At 36.6% G+C, this 24,591-nt stretch overlaps 1 protein-coding gene across 1 annotated transcript; it reads left to right on the top strand.

The window, feature by feature from the left end:
• The first annotated feature begins 19,853 nt into the window (after window positions 1-19,853).
• LOC113282041 (cysteine-rich receptor-like protein kinase 10) lies at window positions 19,854-24,551 on the top strand. Its single transcript, XM_026530968.1, has 6 exons — window positions 19,854-20,161; window positions 20,250-20,389; window positions 20,481-20,691; window positions 22,370-22,604; window positions 22,735-22,885; window positions 23,765-24,551. The coding sequence occupies exons 1-6, from the start codon at window positions 20,107-20,109 to the stop codon at window positions 24,209-24,211; spliced, it is 1,239 nt and encodes a 412-aa protein (XP_026386753.1). The 5' UTR covers window positions 19,854-20,106; the 3' UTR covers window positions 24,212-24,551.
• The last annotated feature ends 40 nt before the right edge of the window (window positions 24,552-24,591 follow it).

Below are 24,591 nucleotides of genomic sequence, written 5' to 3'. Positions count from 1 at the left end.
ATCAGAAGACGATATACTGGGGACTTGAGATATGCTTCAGCTCCTTTTGGATCCTCCTCAAAGAATGCGTCGTCTATATTCGGAATGTTCTTCACGCCAGTGGCATCCTCCTCTAATTCACCAATGGAGGTATCGTCCATGCGTGTATCATCCCTGGAGATGTCATCATCAGAATGTGATTCGTCCCTTGAAGTATCGTCGGCTAAGGAATTGGTCATTTTGCTAAAACAACTGCAAAGTCCACATTACATTCTACTTCAATATGCTGTCCAGACACGAATCAAGGAAATACGGAAAAAATGGTAACTCTTAACTCTTACCTTTTGTACTTCCACTAACAATAGTGATAATAACGGTAGAGTTAACACCTCAAACTCGTTCGTCTCTTCGAAAACTGCAAAAACGAACGAAACTTTATTAATTTCGAAACTGATTTTTCATAAAATCACGAACACAATTTTCATAATGTGAACATTCACACAACTAACCTATGAAGTTCATAACAATAAAATATTTCATCATAAATATATTGTCTATCTTCGAAGGTTCCTCAAAACCCGCGTTTCTGATTTTTCGAAAAAACAACAATTAATGCAACATTGCTTACATAAATTCTCAAGAATTTTATCTAATGAAAACAAACTCATGCTAATAAAATATATCATCATATTTTGCACAATATATGTCACGGCTGCATATATATATATATATAAAGAAAAAAATTATTTTTCCTTCGTATCGTCATTATTTGTCTTTAAAACGAAGGTTTATCTCAAACAATATTGTGAAAGTTCACATATCATACATATGATAAAGTTTTGTATTTACATTAAAGCTCATAAGCAAAACTTTATCACTGGACACAAGTTCATCATACATATTTTCTTTCCTGTCATCGTTATTTGTCTTTAAAACGAAGGATTATTCCGATTTCATGAAAATTCACTTCTTTTACGATAAAACCTTGGTACACGTGAAAACTCATAAACTAAGTTTTATCACTGGTCCTAGGTTCATATAAAAAAAAATCTCTCCTAAATCAGGGATTATAGTTAGTTTTCAAAACTAACGATTGAATGAACATACGTTTTCAAAAACGAGGGTTTTTCATAAAACTCACACTAATATACACACATGTATATAACTTCATCATGATCAAAGCATGAACAACTCATGAGGATCATAAACATCAGCAAAAAAAAACGTACCTGGGAGCGCCGGCCGGAAATTGCCGACGACGGCAACGACGGTGACCGGCGCGGCAGATGGTGGTCCGGCGGCGGCGGGAATCTTCTCCTGCTGGCGTGAAGGTGCATAGATGATGGAGATCTGGTCGTGGGAAAAAATAAAAAAAAAGGATTAATCCCTTTTGTATCAATTTTATTTCCAAAACCTAATTTTCTAAGGATTTCCTTATTGGGCCCGACCCGCGAATCCTAACCGACCACGGACTCGTCGTCCAAACCAGCGGTTCAACACCAATTTATGCTCATCAAACGGCGCTCCAATCATGACATTGAAGCCTTCATCAAGTTGTGGTTTGCTCATGCTCTCTAAATCCGGTAATTCCTCAACTTACGACTAAGTTCAATTACTGGTATTATTATTTATGGCCGGAAAATCACCATTTAATGCTGACTGAGGAACACAGCTTTCCTCAGTAAGCAGGGGACTTAATGTAGATGGTGGATTTTCGACAAAATCTAAATTCGTAAACTCATAATTATACGAAGCTCTGATTCAGCAATCAGACATGAGTATCGAGACACGGGTCTCTCATCAAATTCTCAACGTAGAGTACTTTCTCTCAGAATACATGTAGATATGTAGTCTCACGACTGGACAACGGCATATCTCATGAATACTGAATACTTTCAGTGATTATTTCTATATAGCATCACGAGATGGACGGCTCCTAGACAGCTTGCTCTGCTAGTATAGAGCGATAACGTCTTCAGGAACAAACAACAAGTTTACCCTGACTATATAAAAGATATGACTTACCGGCAAGATCATATCGGGATAATTAATGCTCCTAGACAGCTTGCTCTGCTAGTATAGAGCCACAAAGTTAATTATTCCTAATTACAATTACTCCTATTCCATGGCCGAATCCACGACTGGTCCCATGGAATGGCAACAAAGATTGTTCTGATTCTATGATCAAATCCACGACTTGATCTCATAGAATAACAATAACTATATTATCTCATTACTCCGATTTCATGATCGAATCCACAATTGGCCTCATAAATGGTAATAGATAAATCTTAATTACTCTGATTCTATGGTCGAATCTACGATCCCATGGAATGGTAATGCTCACTTTATTATTATGAATTCGTAGTCGAATCCTCAGCTGATCCTATGAATTAATAATAAACATCTTATTACTCAGTTTTGTGAATTATTCTCCACTGAATTCCACAATTAGTAATAAATAATCAACAACCGGGCGACTGAGCTACCTCTAAGTAAGCCCTGATTCAAATGGTGAAGGTGTATTCAACGACGATACACTAACATTCACCACACGAACGAGTATTTCAAAATACAACGAAACGATGAACCTATGCAAAATAGGAAAGAAAATAATAAATAATAAAAATATTGACCAGGGTGCTGGGAGCACAGACACATGACTGACCGACCGCGTCGTGGTCAATCCCACGCCAGTTTTATATTTTTAATGCATTTTTATTATTTTCCATGATTTGATGAAAATTCTCTCATTTTATCAAATCTCCTTCGTCTCAAGGAAACTCCTCGGTTTCATGGTACTTCCATAAATCCATAGAAAATAATATAAAATTAAGGAAAGGAGTGTGGGGCGTGACCATTGGCCAACCGGCCATGCCTCGGTCCCGACCAGCCCCACACCCCACGGTTCCTTATTATTTTATCATTATTATTATTATTATTATTATTATTTCTCTAATTTCATGAAAAAACTCCTTGATTTCATGGTATTTTGCACAAATCATCAAATAATAATAATAATAATAAAATAAATTATGAAAACTTGTGGGACCGGGCCTTGGCCGGACGTCCATGCCCTAGCCGGTCCCACACGCCCCTTTGTTTTATTATTTTATTATTAGTTTTCCTTGAATTCATCAAAATCCTTGATTTCATGGTATTTCTCTCAAATTAGGAAAAATTCCCTCAAATCATCAAAAATACCTAAAAAATATTAAAAAATTATGAAAAACTCGTGGGACCGGTCCATAGCTGGACGGCCATGCCTCCATGGTCCCACACGCCCTTGTTTTATTATTTTAATATTTTTTGCTTCCCTGAACTCATGAAAACTCCTTCAATTCATGGAAACTCCCTAAATTCATCAAATTTCTCAAAATTCATGAATTTTTCATAAAATCATCAAAATATTATAAGATTAAGGAAAAAGCACCACGGGACCGTGGTCACGACCGTCCGACCATGTCTTGACCACGGCGGTCCCACGCCTCTCATTCCTTATTTTATAATTATTTTTCATCATCTCATGGTGTTTTCCTCAGTTTCGTCGAAACCCTAATTTTGGCATATTTTCTCGAATGGATGCTCAATTGCACGCCAGAAAATATCAAAATTCTCAGGACTGAGACACGGATGCCTTGGGGACACGAGCACGCTATCTTGACCGACCAATATTGGCTCTTTGGCTTACAGAAGCCGGTCCCATCAAGTTTCACAGTTTTGACCTAATTTGCACAATTGCACGTATTAGGTCCAAGACTCTTCCAAACACTTTGGATTTTCATGAAGTGATCGTCCGGCGATCACGGGACAACCCAGGTCTGGTTTCATGATTCCATGGTCGGTCCCTCGCCTCGTCATAATTAATTAGGTTTTATCACCTAAGGCTCAGACGAGCATTTTTGAATAAATGACTTAAGTCAGCATTTAATCATTCTTCCACCAACAAATCGTCAACTCTTCAGGAGTTCTTCGTATTTGCTCACGTGAGCATATGGACACTACATGGTTGATCCACGGTCCCATGTAGTCGCTCCCTCCTTCGTCCCATGGTTGAAATTCTGACGAACCATGAATTGATCAAATTAGGATTTCTGAATCCAAGGATCATCATTCCAGATTCCAACCTTAATAATTTTACGACGACCTCATGGTCATTAATTTTATTAATTATGCTCGGTTCAACGACCAGTATTCTAACTAATATTTTGGTACGCTGCCAATAATCCATCAGATGAGCAACACATGCTTAGACGATCAAATATTCAACAATTCATCACATGAGCAACATTTGCTCAGATCATAAATATTTGCTCAAACCAAGGGATATTGGTTTAACAATCAATATTCAACGATCCATCGAATGAGCAATACTTGCTCACTTCATCGTAAGAACTATACCTCTGTCTCATGACATGTTCAACTCATGAGTCTCAGAACATCATGTTCAACTCAGCAACTACATGGACTCATCGTTACATCAAACCACGAAGTCATCAATTGACTAACAAACCACGAGACGTCAATCGTGTCACTTGGGGGATATCACTTAGGGTTTTGGTCTGGCGGTCTACGGCACGTGTGTTCAAACACATGATGAAATGTGAGAAAGTCGTGCAATCAGTTGAAGGAATTCACGAGGTAGTGAGTGGAAAATCGACCAAGTCTCCACACGTTGAGCAACTGGTTTCAAACACGATCTCCACTTCCCCACTCCTTGATTCCATCAACTGTCACACTTCATGGAATCATGGTGTCTAAAATTCCAGCAATATAAATAAGTCTCTGAATCATGATTGAATCATCAGCATCAACAGTATCATCAATCTCACGTCTCATCGACAACACGAGATCATCAACTTATCAATTGAGAAACTACTCTCAATTGAGCAATTTAAATCATTCAGAGCTTATCATATTCAGAATTCATACACCACAATCTTTGATTACCATTGATTCCACACATTTCCCAGCTTCCCTCCTACAGATCAACCCATTCTCTTTTGTGACTGAATTTACTCTGGAACGGTCATTGTCTTGATTTAGGCCGGAGTACTACAGATTGATCTCTCGAATCTAAAGCACCCCCTTTGCAGCGGTGCAACTGTGTGAGGTTTAACATTTCGCTCGGTTCGAGGAGTCTCCTCTGTATGGTCATCTCCTCAATTCCTTAAAAACCAGCAAATCGTTTTTCCCCATCTACAGTTTTACATCCAGTACTTTTCTACTGTCCTCCTTTCCTGACACTTTCTCATAATGAGAGTGTTGCACGCCGCACGCTATAAACCGCCAGATCAATACCCTGATAAACATCCCCCAATTTGTGATATGTTAGATGTCTAGAGTATTTTTGTAGAAAATATGGAGCAAGTCACATACAAATGGAACAAATCCTACATGGTAGTTGTTGAGTGGGTCTTGCTTACAATACCTAATTATTTTGACTAATCACGCGCAAGCTGGGAAGCCAGTGATCACAAATGCCAAACCAAGTTATATGAAGGAGACTTGCTGTGAGTCAGCGCTCAAAAAATAACATATGGTGCTTTCAGGTTAATTAAATAATTAAATTATTTATGAAATCGATATTCATAAAATATCGTTTCTAATCGATGCAGGTACAGCATCTCTTTTAAGAAAGCAGCTCAAAATATTCGATACTTATGAAGCATCGTAATATAGAGCCTGCTTGAATTAATCGCAGATTTCACGGTCTTAAAAAAAAGCGTGACTGGATGTCGTTGAGCAGCTTCCAAGAGCTGTTCGTGTAGGTTAGGGATGAGGTGATCGGTCCTCATAGGAGAAGATGACTGGTAGCCATTATGACATCTCATTGGTCGACCCAAATTAGATCTAAGCCGGTTAAATCAGCTAGCCAAATTGTATGGTTAAGATGATTTGTGGCAGTTGTTGATTGTCGTTGAATTTATTTAAGACTTTTATAAGCAATGTGACTAGCCTACTTTGGCCAATGATTTGGAGTGGAGCAGGTAGGCTAGGAGCGATGTGATTGGTTAAGGCCTAGGATGGGTTGTTGTGATCATAACAGAACCTCATTTGTCGCTCAAACTTGAATCTAAGCCGATCAATTCGTCCGGCTAAGTTGGACTGTCGTGATTAATTAATTTAAGACTTTCATGGGCGGTCTTGACCTAATTAAAACCCTTTTTAAAGCCGCTCGACTAGCCTAATTTGGCTAACAATTGTGAACGCCGCTTGCAGGCTAGAAAAGTTCTGATTGGTTGAAATAAAAGTAGGTCCCTCGGTGAGCATCACGAGACTTGTTTGGTCGCATTTGTAAGATCTAGGGTTAGCTAACGGAGCTTACCAAGTCATGTGGTCATGATTGTTTTGCTACTGACTTGGACAACCAGTTCTATTTTCTTAAGAATTTAAACGCGTCGACCAGCCTATTTCCATCTTTAATTAAAGTGTATCTTACACCTTTAGAGCGATTTGATTGGTCGATGGGAAAGAAGAACTGGCGGATAACAACATGGGATAAAACCAGCCGATGGTGGAAGGCGCCGACTAGGGCAAATCCACCGTCCAAGTGGCGCGGTCGTCCCCTTTTTACGACAGTCCATGTTAGTCACGGTTTCCCCTTTTTCCTTATTTTTCAACTTTTGGTAGGCTTCTACTCCTACTAGCTCCATGATTGCCAATTTCCTAGCTTGCCTAGGTTTAGTCTCGACCAATAGGGATCGAGATATCATGCAGGCTCCGATTTAGGGCAAAAAACCTATTTTTTGTAAATTGATAAAATTAGGTCAAAAAAATGAATTTTGTGAGTTGACACAAAATAAATCAATTTTGATGAATTTTGCACGTTGGTACAAAATCACTAAGTTTTATCTTGGAGAGCAGCGCAACTTTGGTCTCACTGGCACAACTTGTGTGCCTCTGATTGGGTACCTTCATGCGCATCTTAATTCTGACACTTCGGGAAATTCATGTTACTCAGCGGAGAATGAACATTAATTGTCATATCATGTCAATATTAAGAGTTCAACTGGGAAGACGGCATATGATAGATACTCAGCAGGCCATGCATTAGTGAATAATGCAAATAGGAGCTCAATAAATACAGAATACTTGGGATTTTTTCAACCAACATTATTCTAAAATTTCATATATAAATATACTAAATTGCTCAGTATATATGTAAATAAATAGGCGTATGCGTTCATCGGCTTTAAATGGCTTTATTTCTTTGTAAAACAGAGGCACATAAATTTAGGGTTTTGCGGTTTTAGCCCTGAATTAAAAACCACCATCAACAAGCACCTTGAGCATTAGATATCAACCCATACATCACCACCTTAAGTCTTTCAGCTAGCAATTTAGATAAAATCTTATAGAAGCTACTTATTAAACTATTAGGCCCGAAATCCTTAACTGTTGCTGAGTCTTCTTTCTTTGGGATAAGTTTTAAGAAAGACATGTTCAACCTCCAATCTAGTCTTCCTTTAACATAAAATTCATTGATAGCAGCCATAACATCCTCATTCAATATACTCCAACAAGCCTTATAGAGCTCCAGATTATACCCATCAGGGCCTGGTGCCTTACTAGCTCCATACATCTTAATAACCTTCACACCTCCTCCTCATCAAAAACTCTCTCTAACCAACATTGTTGAGTACTAACTATACTTCTGAACTGCAGATTATCAAAAGATGGAGACACTGAAGAGTTAGTTGTAAAGAGATTAGAGTAATAATTTTGTATTTCCCCTTTTATTACCTCCTTGTTAAAAACATCCACACCATCAACCTCCAATCTGGTTATACAATTCCTTCTCCTCTTGCCATTTTCTATCTTGTGAAAGTACTGGGTGTTTTTATATCCTTTTTTAAAACCTTTATCCTTAGCCCTCTGGTATGCCATTCTTGCTCTTGTAACTTTAACATTATTCAACTTGAGCAGCAGACTTGCTCTTTCTTCAATCTGAGTTGCAGTTAAAGCTGCACTCTTTTCTGCAATATTTAAAATTTTAATCTTTTCGACTAGGTCCTCCCTCTCTTTCCTTACATTACCAAAAGTGAGTCTACTCCAATTCTTGATGAAGAATTTCAGATTCTGCAATTTTCTAAAAAGAACATAACTAGGAGTGTCAACAAAAACCATAGAATTCCACCAAATCTCCACCAAATTAATAAAATACGGATGCTCTAACTAATGATTCTCAATCTTGAAACTTTATTCCTAATACTAGGAGATAACTTCAAAGAAGAGCATTGTGATCAGAGATAGTTCTTACCAAAGTTGTCTATGTTGTATTACTGAACTTTGCATCAAAAATAATGCAAACAAGAAATTTATCCAACCCGCATAATAATGGATCATCATGTTTGTTGCTCTACGTAAAATATCCACCATGTAAGGGTAAATCTATCTATTCCTTCTCCGCAATGAAATTGTTAAGAAAGTTCATATTCCTCACATCAGCTTCATCCTTGTTCCTCTCAGCATCACTTCTAACTGATTTTAAGTCGCCTACAAAGCACTAAGGTTAATTTGTCCAATTCCTAATCTCTGCCACATCCTCCCAAAATGTTTTCCTCAAGTTGTAATCACATGGAGAGTATGCATTAGTTAGAATGAATTTAAAATCATTATTTCTGAACCTAAATAAGCAAGAGATTGAATTAATACTCATTCGTTTATCCAACAGCTCCAGAGAAGAATTATCCCAAATAGTGAGAAGTCCACCACTATTACCAGCACTGCCTTGAGAAGGAAGAATTTAAAATCCCAAGTCAGAGTCATACCAAAGTTGTCTTACAAATCATGAAGACATCAAAGTTGTCTTAGTTTCCTAAATGGTACAAATCAAGCACCTGTTAAGTGTTATCAAATCCCTAACTGCAACTTGCTTACCATAAGCGTTTAGGCCTCTGATGTTCCGGTTGATAATCTTAGTTCCCATCACACACCGCTATCTCCCTTGAATTCACTTCTTCCAATTCATTCTCCACCGCATTAGATTAGAGTTGAAAGAGTCCCAACTGTCTTGAGTCTTTTTCCCTTCAGCAAGCGCTTTATACATATCTCTCTACTTGAAGAGAATTTCCTCAATAACTTCTTTAGCTTGTTGTTCATCCTTAGTAGCAACTTGTTCATGGGGAAAACGATTTGTTGGTTTTTTGGGAAAGTGAAGAGACGACCGTGCAACGGGACTCCTCGACCGAGCAAACTGCTTAACCTCAAACATATGAACTGCGTGGGAGTGCTTTGAGTTCCAGAGATCAATCTGTAGGACTCCGGACTAAACCAAGACAATGGTCGTTCCAGAGTCAATTCGGTCAGAAAGAGGGAAGATGATCGATCTGTAGGAGGGAAGCTGAGAAATGTGTGAGATCAATGGTGATCAAGGAATGTGAATGTGTTGTAAGTTCTGCAAATGAACTTTTGGGTTCGAATAAGTTCTGGTTGATTGATTGAATTCTTAGATTCCCCTTCAATCGTGAATTTAGAGACTTATATATATTGCCGAAATGTAAACACATTAATCTCCAGTAAGTGTGACAGTTGCTCGAGTGAAGGAGTGGGAAAGTGGAAATCGTGGTTAAACCAGTTACAGGTCGTGCGAAGACTTGGTTGATTTTCCACCCACTACTTTGATAACTCCCTCAACTGCTTGCATGACTTACTCACATACCTCATCGTGGATGAACATACGTTTCGTAGGCCGCCAAACCAAAACGCTAATTAATATCCCCCCATGTGACATGATTGATGTCTCATGATTGTGGAGTCTGCAAGGCAAACGTATATTTAATTAGTCAGTTGTTGACTTGATTTAGACGATGAGTCTAAGTATTGTTGAGACGAGCATGATTGACGAATGCTCTATGATTCATGGATTGAACATGTCTGCTGGGACATATGTATAGTTCTTGAACGCATGCTGATAGTTAAATCAACATGATGAATATTGATAACCTAGGAAAATATTGCTCGTCTGAGCGAATATTTCTCGATTAATGAATTATTAAACATTGAAAGTTGAATAATATTACTAGTCCCGTCTAAGCAAATATTGTTCATTTTACGGGATATTGAATATTGATAGTTGAATCAATATTGATAGTTTGGGCAAATATTTCTCGTCTGAGCAAGTATTGCTCGTTTGAACAATTATTGGTAGTATGACCGAATAAAATATTAATTTTAAAATATTGGAAGCTGTACCGAACATTATATAATTAATCAAGATGTTGATTGCTAGATAAAAATAAATTTATTAGTGCTTGAACTTGATCAGAATTATGATTTACAGAGCATTCAGTTTAAACTCTAATTTTGATCGATTATTGATCAATTGATGATTTACCAAAAATCAATCACTGAGTAAGAGAGGGACCGGCTACATGGGATGATGATCGACCATGTAACGTCCAGGTGCTCGAGTGAGCATGCACCAAAGTCCTTTGTAGACCAGTTGGTGAATGGATGATTAAATGTTGGTTTAATCATTTATTGAAATAGTGCTCGTCTGAGCATTAGGCAATAACCTAATTATGGAGAGATGAGGGACCGACCAAGGGGTATGAAACCGTCCCTTGATGGTCGTGGGACCAGCTGGTGGTCGATTGAACAAGTTCCAAGTTGGTTGGAAAGAGTTTGAACCCAATATGAACATTAGGTCAAAATTGTTAAAGTATGTGGGACCGACTCCTTGCAAGCCTAAGAGCCGACCTTAGTCGGTCAAGGTGGCATGCCCGTGTCACCATATTGTCTGTGTCCCAATTCTGAGAATTTTGATATTTAAGGACGCGTGTTCGAGCAATATTTTGGATATTCAAGAGTTTGATCTTGACTGAAACTCTCGATTTTGCTCGAATTAGCAAGTAGGACTTTGCTCGTGCGGTCGATATTTTAGCGATATTAAAATAATAATATTTTAATATTTATCGTGAGTAGCCTATTCGGTCATGTGACCATTTGACTTTTTGGATTTTGACAGTTTGAGCAATATTTGAGAAAATTTGGAAAAACCAGGGTTTTTGCTCAAACGGAGGAGTTTCATGAGATGAGGGAAATAATAATAATAATAAAATAAGGGATCATAAGGTGTGGGACTGGCCACAGCTAGGGTATGGCCGGCCGGCCAGTAGGCCCGGTCTCGTGACACCTTTCCCTATTTTTAATTATTTTTCACCGTGTGAAGGAAATATGGAGAAACTGAGAGTTTTGCTCAAACGAGGAAGTTTGCTCAAATATAGGAGTTTTCATGAGATTAGGAAAAATAATAAAAGGAAGTACAATAAAAGGAAGAGGCATGGACCGGCCACGACGGCATGACCGAACGGCCGGTGGGCCCGGTCCCCTTGGGCGCCTCTTTATTATTTTATTAATATTATTTTTCTTCCTTATTTTGCATAGGTTTCCTCGTCTGTCCATATTTTTGAGTGCTTATTCGTACGCTCAGGTGCTCGTTCGTGCATTATTGCTAAGTACACTCACACCATTTTCTTGGCGCTTACTCGATGGTGGCCCAGATGCCCGATCAGTGATTATTTATTACTAATTCATGGAATTCAGCTGAGAATCAGTCATGAAACAGAGTAATAAAATAAATTGAGTATATATTACTAACCCATAGGATTCAGCTGAGAATCAGCCATGAAACGGAGTAATGAGATGAAATGATTATCTATTACTAATCCATGGAATCCAGCTGAGGATCATCCATGGAATGGAGTAATGAGATAAAATGATTATCTATTACTAATCCATGGAATCCAGTTGAGGATCAGCCATGGAACGGAGTAATGAGATAAATAGATTATTTTCTAGGAATTCAGTTGATGAATGACATGCTAGATTTAATCTATGAATTGCTCTACACTAGCATGCGATATGTCTAGGAGCGAGTTTATTCGAGAATCGAGGTATGAGATGATGGTCAGGGAACAACAAACAGTGTGACGTCCTGAAGACGTTAGCGCTCTATACTAACATGCAATATGTCTAGGAGCCGTCCAATCGTTAAGAGATTCTATACACATTCTCTCTACATAGTCAGGGAACAACAAATAGTGTGACGTCCTGAAGACGTTAACGCTCTATACTAGCATGCAATATGACTAAGAGTCGTCCAATCATTTCGATTCTACGTAGAGGTGCTGATGAAATATGCGAAGTGTCGAAAAGCTCAGCTGAGAGGCTTTACGATTAGCATAGTCATCAGAGCTCTGAGAGGATGTTCGCTCAGTCAGAGATCGTGAAATGGTTCACAAATCATAAAATATGAGTTTCACATACATTTCTAAAGTCGGGTCAGAAACATGCAGTATCATGATTTTACAATTTTAGCGTTTATCGAAAATCCACCATCAACACAACTCCACCAAATCTACTGCACAACTCTAAAACTAGTTTCGATGTTGAGAAAATTACTTCATTGGAATCAATATTAGATAGAACCTTGAAGATCTCTCAGATTTATCAGTATTCTGTCTTCCACCACCTTGAAAAAGATTCACCTTGGGGGTCAACTGAAGAGGCAAAGATTCATACAGTGTAGGCTCGACAATAGTTTCCAGCTCACTTGTATGTAAAATCATCTGCAGCTCATAAGGACATCCCGAGTGATTAAACCTTTCATTTACAATCTTGACAGCTGAGGTAGTAGGAACATCATCTTCACATCACCTCCTCCAGTAGTAAGAACTCCCTGACTAATTGCATCCATATGATTCACATAGAGAATTGGAACCTCATCACCATTTCCAATCTCCATCAGCAATCACATGGATTCAACTGCCAAAGCCCATTTCTTTTAAACAAAGCCCATTTCTTTGGTACGAATTGTTGTCGTATTGTTAACTCAGTTCACACCGCCTTGATACTAGTGTTAAGTCATGGCTGGCGTGTTTATATAGCAAGGAAAACAAAGAATTTGTTCATGAGCTTATTTGTACACTTCAACTAGTTGGTATTCACTATGAAACAACAGATATCCTAATTGGATCATGCAAATTTGTTTGTTTTATAGAAAATTTTCACAGAAACGTAATTCGTAATATTTGGCGAGTCCATATGGCTGCTAGGTTAGACATAAAAAATAAATAAACAATATGTCCCATTAAATCTTACAAATCAAAAAAAAAAAAAAAAAAAAAAAAAAAAAAAAAAAAAAAAAAAAACTAATAGGTGGAACCATTAGGCCATCGACAAGGTTAACATACGGCGCGGCATCAAGTACACATTCATGCGTGTTTGATGCTTCTTGGTTGGCCTTCACCAGTCACCAGTCCCATCGTAGTAGGGTCAGAACAATTAAGCTGCTTTTAGTTACTCCTTGCCTAATTGGAAGGTCCTACTCCTTATTGAGGACACAACGTAAATGAAGCCCGTTTCTTTCTTGCAAAATGTTTCTGTATCATTAACTGAGTTCGGTACCTAGTGTTGGATCTTGGACGACGTATTCATCTAGAAGATATAAAGAGGTAGGACAAATCTATCAACCAACAGTAGACGTGAGTCCTATGGGCAACGCTGCACAAAATACCCTGCATTCCAAATGAAAGTCCAATGGCAAGCAAAGCTTTAAGAACTTATTTTGAAACTTCAACGAGGTGTTATATTTTTTTTCTTCCAAAGCATGAGAAAACGATTTAAAAGCAAAAAAAAAAAAAGTGGGATGATCACATTTATTTATTGATAAAAAGTTGTCACAAATGCATTATTTGCATGTTTCAAAGAAAATATATATACACGAAAAAAACTCACACTTCTATTTTTACATTATCTCACACTCACATTTTAGGTGTCATTTTTTCTAATAAAATCTAAACGGTAATGAATTTGGAGCTAATATTTTGGGAGTATGATTCTTTTATAAAACTCTACGTTTCTACAAAATTCTTATATTTTGGATTGTATTTCGTGCCTACACCAACTTGCTTGGTACTAAATTCTTTCGGATTTGGATTTGTGCAAGCAAATAGACTTAAAAATTTGACTACCGGTGCACGAGAAAATATCCCAATAAATAAATTCATAACATAACATAACATTAAAACTCTTATGTTTGTTAAGTTTTCAACTAACTTGATCCTCGTCAGACCAAATAAAATTCACCCCACCAAACTTAGCCCGTGTAGTCTCCAACTGGGTTCTTGAAACAACACCAAGCAGATAAAGCAGACCCATTAGTAACATCAGCAATAAATTTACCTTTATAACGATCTTTGTTATAAATACTTGAGAATTCATGTTTCATATCTCTATCAAACAACCAACAATCTTCCAAAAACCCGACCTTCGATCCTCTATTAACTTCCAAAGTAACATTCTCTTTAAAAATTGATTCTCTAGTCATAATTCCTCTCCAAATTGAGATTCCATAATTGTCTTTAGTCTGATTAGAGACAAAAGGTTACTGACTAGTGCTATATTTTTCTTTAATAATCTTGTTCCAGAGCATGCCATCTTTTAACACAAACCTCCATAGAATTTCTAAATATTTTTCATTTTAAAATGTATTAGTCTTGAATTGTTCTGTCTATACACACCTGAATAAATGGTGTTACTAAAGTTAAGCATAAAAACATTTTGGGTATTTGCTATAAAAATATTTTGTCGCGGCGAAATTTACCTGCTTTGTTCTAGGTTGGAGCATTTCAAACAACTACCTATCTTAGCGTTAGATTACTGACTATATATGTTTATTCGCTTCATACATTTTTGAAAAGCCTGAACCTAGAAGTAAACATCGTACTTTCATTGGTTATAGTCTTCAACATGAAGGAAACAAGTGCCTTGATCATTCTTCATGTAAGGTTTACATTTCCAAACATGTTTTTTTTTTCATTCTAAGGATTTTCTTCAGGTTAACTCGTCCCCCATTTTTAGTTTTTTCAGATGTTATTATTCATGCTCCAATTCTTGATTTTTTTTCATGTTGCCCATACTCCTGGTCATTTTTTTTTATCCTACTCCAAATCTTGCTTTTACAATAGTGAATGATCATTGCATGACTCTTAGAGGTAACACTGGAATTTTCAAACCAAAATCTTACTTTGTTGCAACACAACTATTATTTGTTGTATTTCTAATGTGATCTTCAGTATCGCCAATAATGATTAGAATTGGAGACAAACACTGACAGTTTTGTACAATTTTTTGCCAGTGCTTGTCTCCAATTTCTTACTCAAAGCTGGTACCTGGACTCTTGTACTTGCAAGTAAGCATTAGAATTTAGTATAAGTGAGTATACACAAACCAGATGGTAACGTTGAGAGACAGGAAAAAAAAACTAATTGGTTTGGATTTTGATGAAACCTTTAGTATTATAAGCAAGTGAATCACCATAAAGGTTATTTCATCCTCGGTTGTTCAATTCGATTGGTTTATCCATCAACTGGATGCTAGCAATGTCTTTTTGCCTGATGATCTAAAAGAAGTTGTGTTTATGGCTCTACTAATCAAATTTTAATACTACTCTAAACTATACCATGTTTGTCATCCTCACAAGTCCATTTATGATCTGGAGAAGGTACCAAGAGCTTGTTATAAGAAGCTTAGCACAACTCTTATTTCTTTAAACTTTTTTATTCTACAACTTATTCTTCCTTGATTGTTTTTAAGGATGACAAGCAAATTTAATGTAGAGTGAATAAGTGATAAAAGCAATATAGAGATCGCATGGATGAGAAGAGAAGTAAAGTTGTGAAGAAATCTGTTTAGACGTGATCACAAAGGTAAAAGAAAAAGAATGCAATGTCTATTTAATCTTTAAACTAATGCAATTCTCAAAACACACTCTGCATGTATATATACACTAAGATAACCGACTAGGCACTAAATAAAGTTTAACCAAGAATATAATACCTAAACATATACTAAAACTATTAAAAGAAGAATGAAAACTAGGAAACTTAGGAAAGACAGGTAGCATTTATGTTACGTCTCGTCTTTGAGTTGGCAGTAACAAGCAATAGTTCATTATCACCATGAAAGGTCTCTTGGACATTGAACACATTGAAAATATTCCAGGCTTTAGGTAGATCAATTATGTAAGCATTGTCACTGATCTTCTTTAAAACTTTAAAAGGACCATACTTCTTCATTTTAGTCTTGTTATACGTTCCAACTGGAAATCTTTCTTTGCGCATATGAATCATGACTAGCTCTCCTAAAAAGACTTATATCGTTTATGAATCATGACTAGCTCTCCTTCCTGAACATGCCAATCCAAAATAGCTTTTACTTTAAGAGGATCCATATAAATACCCTAGGAAGATATCACATAACCTAAGAAAGTAACTTCAGATGACATGAAGGTGCATTTATTCAAATTCACAAATAAGAAGTTATCATGCAACATCTTGAACACCTTAGAGATAGATATTCTTTTGTACCGCGACTAAAGATCAAAATATCATCAAAATACACAATAACAAACTAACTAAGGAAGGGTTGTAAAACCTGAGTCATGAGTCGCATAAAGGTGCTGGGAGCATTAGATAAACCAAATGGCATAACAAGCCATTCATATAATCCTTCCTGTATTAGTAGTCTTCCACTCATCTCCTTCTCTAATTCTAATCTGATGATATCCACTACGAAGATCAAGTTTAGTGAACACAATTGACTCATCTAGCAAATGAATCATATCATCAATACGTGGAATAGGAAATCTGTAAGTAATGGTGATACAATTCAACGCTCTGCAATCTATACACATTCTCCAAACATTGTCTTTATTGGGCACCAAAAATGTAGGACAAAAACAAGGACTGTTGTTGGGCCTAATCAATCCTTTAGCCAATAAATCATTGACTTGGCCCTGTAAAATTTCATGTTCTGAAGGACTTAACCTATAATGAGCTTGATTGGAAAGAGAATCTTCTAGTATAAGATCAATACTATGTTGAATATCACTCAAAGGAGGTAAAGTCACAAGTAATTCTTCAAGAAACCAATCATTGTATTGAGATAATAAAGATTGTACATGTTCACGAAATTTAGAATACATATTTGCTGGCTTAGAAGGAGGTGGAAATTGTTTGCTGATTTTTATTTACAAAACGAATGCTTACTGGTTTAGGTTGTGATTGTTGAACGAAAGGATTCTGAATAAGAGAAGGAAGAGTAGGTGATGTATTTGTGGGTAATGGTTTTTTGGAATAAGTAAAATTTGAACGTTGATATAAACTCTCATCTTGATAACTATAATGAAGATTATAAGAGGAATTGTCTTAATATCTACCCGAAGAAGATTGAGATGATCTGTAGCTTCTTTGATAACGAGTTTGAGGAAGCCTAAAAGAACGAATAAGACGTCGTCAAATTTTAACAGCATGTTGAATCGTCTCTACCATTGTTATATTTTGAATCAAACGATTTAAACCCTCAATGAAACATGCCACTAACTGTTCTTCAAATTCATGTATCTAATTATGAGCAACCAAGTTGTGAAATTTAGACACATACTCCTCTACAGACCTAGCTCCTTGTTGACGATTTTGTAACTTAACGAAAAGTTGTTGTTTGTAGTCTTGAGGAAAAAATTTAGTTAAAAAAAGTTTTTGATAAAGGTTAGGGTTTTGAGTTTGTGGAAGCTATAACATGATCAAATTTAGTTAAGAAACTAAACTAAAATCCCTAGATACCAACTAAGGTAGAGTGAATAAGTGGTGAAAGCAATATACAAATTACAGGGATGAGAAGAAAAGTAAAGTTGCGAAGAAAACTGTTTAGATGTGATCAGAAAGATTAAAAAAAAAAAGAATGCAATGAACAGTTAATCTCAAGACACACTAGCCTGTATATATATAGGCTCGGATAATCAACTATGCATGTATAGCAATGTAATTCTCAAGACACACTATGCTTGTATATATACAGGCTCAATCAATTAGAGCATCCACAATGGGCGAGTATAACCAAATTTATGGGATGAGATCCTAACACAGTGGGACGGAGTAAAGATCAAATTTGGACCAAAGATCAAATTCCAGACCAAATATGGTCGCGACCAAATCCCAAATTCTAATATAGTCGGGCGTAAATTTAAAGTACGCATGATGCTGGGCGTAAATTTAAAGTACGCTTGTTAACGGGCGGAGATTTAAATTACGCCCGATGAAATTTTAATTAAATAAAAAAAAAAGGAATGAGGCGGACTTTTAAAGTCCGCCTGTTAAAATTTGCAAAGAATGGGGCGGACTTTTAAAGTCCGCCTGTTAAAATTTACAAAGGATGGGGCGGACTTTTAAAGTCCGCCTGATGGAATTTTAATGGGGCGGACTTTTAAAGTCCGCCTGACGAAATTTTAATCATGTACCGTTGCGTCACACCACGGACTAAACCCAAATTTTGGTCTTTTTTTTGATCTTTGATCTTTGGTTTTGATCGCACCACTGCAGTTGCTCTTAGACACTAAATAAAGAAGTTTAACTAAGAATAAAATACCTAAAAATATACTAAAACTATTAAAAGAATAGTGCAAACTAGGAAACGGAGAAAAGACGGGTAACATCTATGCTACGTCTGCAGTTAAGGAAGGATGTCCGGCATTAAAATTATTGTGGTTTTGGTCGACGCCGATGAAAAGAAAAAACACAAAATTGATTAAAAAGACCAAAATCAACAATAATGGACAGTTAGATTTTGATACTGTTTAAATGGACAAAAATGTAAAAATAGGCAGGATGTAACCAATTTCATGGTGCCCATTTTCAAATATTTTTTCTTATTTTTAATTTACGCAGTATGTATCCAGGTCATTCCACCCAAACTATTTTTTACTCGTCCATTTGAACCGTGATTTAAAAATATTTGGAGAAATGACCCATTTTCCGAAAAAAAACAACAACTAAATATAAGCTTACCATAATGAAAACGGTTAATTATTTTTCGGTATCTCAGTTACATTTAACCCCAAACATAGTTGCATTTAGTCACTGCCTTTCTGAAATAGAGGTTAGACTAATTCATATGGGCTTCTAATCTAACATCCAGATTAGCAATCCACGTCAGTTAGGGGAACCTCCTAAGTCCTATGGTATGACTAATCTAACAGCTAGATTAGCAGTTCACGTCAGCCGGGACCACTGCCCAGCGTTGTTTGGTTCAGCGCTTTAAATTTCAGCCGTCGGATCAAATTTTGTGATTTTTGTGATCCATGTGATTTTTGTGATTTATGTGAGCACTGAACTGTTAAGCGCTAAGGTTACTTTTTGAGCGCTGAATCATTCAGCGTTTCAATCCCGCTGCTAGTTGAACTGCGAGCACTTGCTAGGAGAGAGGAGTAGTGTTAACTTTTTTCTCACACTTTTTTTTTTGATTTGCAACACTTTTTGGCCAATCTAACAGCTCTATCTAACCCATATGAATTAAAATACAAAAATGTCCAACTCTTTTCCACGTCTGGAGGGAGCATCACTTTTGATCAACAAGCTGATCGTTCATGAAGGATTGCATGGTCGTTGATTAACTTAGCTTAGGTGAAAGCTCAAGGTCGTCTCGCCACCTACCTTGTCCTCGAGGGGGGATATTGATGCCGGTTGACATAACAGTGCAGGTTAAGGCTATGATATGGTTGTTGGCCGTCATTATTCAATTGTGTTGAATATAAATGCGTCTTAACCTCATCTCATTTGTCGTAATGGAGATTACGCTCTCTAAAAATCTGGTTTCACCACCATTAAATAATTTATTATTTATTGAATTGAATACAACACGTAATAATATATATATATTTTTTTATACCACGTAATAATATATTTAATGATTGATGAAAAAAAAGAGCTGGTTTTACCCATTCTTCCCAATTCCAAACGCGTCCCTGACTACTCCAGTCAACACCTACACATCCAAAACGTACAAAAGACAGAGAGAGTCTTTTACCAGACCACCACACTCAGGACAAGACATGAGTGAAGAAGGCGAAGAAGAAGACATTTCAAAAAGCGAGAGAGGAAGAAGAAAAATCTAGACACGGGGAGAAAGAAATGAAAATTATCTAAAATTCTCTGTATCTATCTGTTTGAATTCAAAGAGACGTCTAACAATCAAAATCTATTTCTTTCTCCACTTTCTCAAGTAATCATCTTTCTATATACCCACAGAAAAATCTCACTCCCCCTTTTTATAGAATTCCAAGTTATGAAACCTAAATCATTTTTATCTAATCTATTGAAACCATTTAAATCAGAGAAAGGTGAGCAAAAACATAACCTCAAAAACAAAAATTGAAGCCAATTTTACAACTTTACTAACTTTTGTTTCTTTCTCGTTATGTTCTTCAGATACATCAAAAGAAGAAGACTTAGAGAAACTAGCAGCTCAAGAACAAAAAGCATTCTATTACGAAACTCTTGTCACAGCAACTAAAGATTTTCATTTTAGTAATAAACTTGGTGAAGGTGGATTTGGTCCTGTTTTCAAGGTAAGACAGACAATTTTTAAAGAAGGGTTTTTGAATTTGTGTGTATTGTATTCAAATTGTTAATTTAGGGTTATCTTTGTGAAAAATTTAGGGGAAATTGGAAGATGGAAGAGAAATAGCAGTGAAGAAATTATCACATAGTTCAAGACAAGGGAAGAAAGAATTCATGAATGAAGCTAAATTACTGGCACGTGTCCAACATAAGAACATTGTTAGTCTATTGGGTTTCTGTACACATGGTGTTGAGAAGCTACTTGTTTATGAATATCTTCCCCATGAAAGCTTGGATAAGTTTCTCTTCAGTAAGTACTAGTGCATTTTTACTTTACTTTTTATTACTCATCTTCTTCTAATTTTTACTATCTTTTGAATAATTCTGCTCTCATGTGACTCCATGTGAACGTCACGGATCACTGAACCCCGTTATTTTATTTTACTATGTTCCACGGGATTTTTCTAGGTTGGTGAAGGATTATTGCTTTCTTTTTTGCTCAGCTGCATTTTGAACAATTTCTTGGTTCATTAATGTTGCATTTATCTCTGTTGTATCGGGTTTCCGTTGAACACGTTATTGCTGGATCCCCACATAGTACGTTCAAGTGATGTTTGGTTCCTGTGTGAAACCTAGGAGACTACTCACGTTGACTTGGTTTATTAAAATTTGATAACCATGATGTTTCTTATCTTTTCACTGGCATTCCTGCGTGGCTCCCCATTCCTACTGCTATCTAAATTAGATGGAAGCTAGGAAGAGAACTCGAATGAGGTGGATGGAGGAAGGGCCAATATGGTGTGAAATGGTGCATGTAGTTGTGTGCTCTAAAAGTCTTTAACACGTGCATCATATAAACAGACTGTTGCCTAAAATATTATAGGGTTGAGTTGAATTGTTGAAATATGATCTCTTTTATTCATTTATTTTTGAAAGTTGAAGTTGAAAATGCAAAATCTATTTAAATAAGTATTCTTTATGTCATATATATTCTTCCATAATAATTTCTGGAATAATTTGGTCAAATATCAAGATAACTTTGTTAAGCAAACAATTCATAGTTATGGAGGAAAAGTATGAGTGTATGACTATCTTTCTTTTGGTAGTTGAAACCAACTTTTGTTTACCAAAACAATATTATATGTATGATAAATGCAGTTAAATGAAGTCAAAGAAACAAATGTGTTTTGTGTTGTTGCTGGGTTTTTTTGTTTTGTTTTTGATTAAAATTATATATTGAGCCATGAATGTAATAGAGTATCCTTTTGGTCTTTCATGCGTATCTATGTGTTTGGATGTATGATGGCTTCGATTTAAGGTGTGGTATACTTCAACAGTACTAAGAACAAAAGTGTATTCTCGTCTCTTGCTTTCAGGAAGTAGTTCAGACTGTTGATAACTAAAAAGAATACTAAAAATGTCGCCATATATTGTAGTGATTATATGGTTGCTATTTTTGTGAACAAAATTCTTAGCTATATCATGGAAAGTACCAAACTAACTGTAAAACTTTAGATTCAATGATGAGTGGCACACACCCTAGCTCTTCTCTGAGACCGGATACAATGAACAAGTGATGGAATGGAACCCTCCTAGAAACTAGAAAGAAATCATTGCTGAAGTAATCGTTACAGTAGTTTTGACTTATATCACAAACGTTATTCGTGAGGGCTCTAGCTTGAACTTCTTCAACTTTTTAAACAAAAGTCAGAAATTTCTCATTACTATTTGTATGTGAATACAGAGCATCCCATGCTTCCCATGTCCGACTATTTCAACAGTGATTGATTACACATTGTCCCCGTGTCTTTTTATTTTGATCGGTTAGTTTACACATCACCCATGTGTCACCAATGAAAAATCCTTCAGATGGCGATAACCCACCTATGCTTGTGATGGATGTATTAAATTTTGCATCATTTGAAGTTTTTTTCTTTTTTAGTTTGAAAATGGATTAGATTCTGATGACAATCGGCGACTGGTTGCAGATAGTAAGAGAAGAGATGAGCTGGATTGGAAGAGAAGGTACGACGTCATAGCAGGTGTTGCAAGAGGAATGGTTTACTTACACGAAGATTGTCACATATGTATCATACACCGCGACATCAAAGCCAGTAACATCTTGCTTGATGATAAGTGGGCTCCAAAGATTGCTGATTTTGGCATGGCTCGTCTCTATCCTGAAGATGAAACTCATGTAAACACACGAGTTGCTGGTACCAAGTATGTCTAATTTTCACCGCTACCATGAATATAACAATTGGGACCATGTGAATTTCTGTGGTGGATTCCTTGTTTAATTATCGAATTATGTGTTAGAACAAGAGTTAATATATATAAGTGGATGCAACAGTGGATACATGGCCCCCGAGTATGTGATGCATGGAAATTTATCAACTAAAGCAGATGTTTTTAGCTTTGGAGTGGTGGTGTTGGAGTTAATAAGCGGCCAGAAGAATTCTTCATTCAATCGAGATCCTGATGTCAGTTGCCTACTTGAGTGGGTAAGTTATAAGAGCACATATATCTCCCCTATTTCTTTCTCCACATTTCTTTGATAAACTCGTTTAGCTGTTTAATAATGTCATGTTGGTAGTTCACTAACATCTTGCACTTACACACGCAGTGAGGCATCGATGTGTGTTTTTATCCCTTTGATTTCTACATATTTAGAATTGGCGTTTTACTTTCATAGTAGTTTCATTTTGATGATTGATAGCAACTGAAGGTAATAAGTGAACATAGTGTTCTTCCAGTGCCCCTCTCCAGATTAGGCTCTCTTCAACTGTATAAAGGAAATCACTAGTATGCGATCACAGGCATTACTTTCACTTACAGAAATTCTGAGATCGGCCCCTAAAAGTGTTTTTACTTATAAGATTGTGCATCATGTTAAGGATCTCTTCTGCGTCTGTGGACAACAGTTTTGTGGCTCATCTAACGTAGTATGTGGCACTAAGTGATCTGCCTAAATCATCTCCGCAGACATAATACATGTCTTATAAGTTTTTACAGCTGATTAGTGTGCGGGCGGTTTGTTTAACCTTCCTGTCAATCTCTTGAATATCGTCAGTGCAAGACCACCTATGTTAATACTTCTCAATAAAACAACTTCTGGTAGATTGGTGTGTTTCGTCTTAAATTGAGATTTGAAAGACAAATCACTTCATATGCTTATTCTTTCTCTTCTTTGATCTTCCCAATTCTTATTCTTTTGAAGAAAAGTTACCTGGTCATATATAACCATTGTGTTATCAAAGATAAGTTGCAATTTGCGTAATCTGTATTATATATATTCCCATGTAGAGCTGCATAATCTTATCGATTCAAATATGTAGAAAGTACTCCAATAATTTTCTTGTGTCTGTTTATTATGTTATCAGGTATGGAAGCTGTACAAGACTGGACGGAGCGCAGAAATTATTGACCCAACATTGGCTCCACTGGGAGAATCTTCTGTTGAACAAATTAAAATGTGCGTACAGATCGGGCTGTTGTGCTGTCAAGCTGACCCATCTCTAAGACCTCCCATGCGACGTGTTGTGGTGTTGCTATCAAAAAAGCCAGGTTCCCTTGAAGAGCCACAAAGACCTGGTTACCCTGGTTCAAGATATAGGAGAACTTCTGGGGCATCATCTCAAACTAGTTCATCACGCTCTCGTCCCACCCGCAATGCTGCTGCAAGTTTCGCTTCTAATCCTGGATCTTCCAGCGGTTCTTCCTTGAATACATACGGTTCTACCTTTAATACAAACACAAACACTGTCTCAACTTCTACAATTACAAGCCCAATTCCACTACCTCATGGGAAAGAACCAATCCAAGAATAGAATAAATTTCCATAGTTTTGCTGATTATTCTTTTTGTATATATATAGATAGTTTAGTTGCCTTGTTGCTATCTTTTTCTTAGGAGTGATGCTGTTTCTGCGCCATTATCGGACATATTCAAATCACATGATCTTATAAAGTGGTGTCTGTAGCAGTGCAACTATTCTTATTCGCATGTAAATGTCAGGTGAGAACAGAAAGAGCTAGCTAGTTGGAAGCCAAAAGTGTGTAGGCTTTAATTTCATATATTCTTTGATTCATTTAATTGGTACAGTTTAGTTTGACTGGATTTAAAATTTTAAATCCAAAACCGCTAAAGCAGCACTAAATGATTTTTGTAGATTACTGTTACGATTCTTGGTTCTCAAATGTAAATCCTC

Source organism: Papaver somniferum, chromosome 5, assembly GCF_003573695.1.
Source record: "Papaver somniferum cultivar HN1 chromosome 5, ASM357369v1, whole genome shotgun sequence".
In the NCBI taxonomy this organism is placed as follows: Eukaryota; Viridiplantae; Streptophyta; class Magnoliopsida; order Ranunculales; family Papaveraceae; genus Papaver; species Papaver somniferum.
The sequence above is the reverse complement of the archived record's forward strand: the minus strand, read 5'-3'. Positions and strand labels throughout refer to the sequence as shown.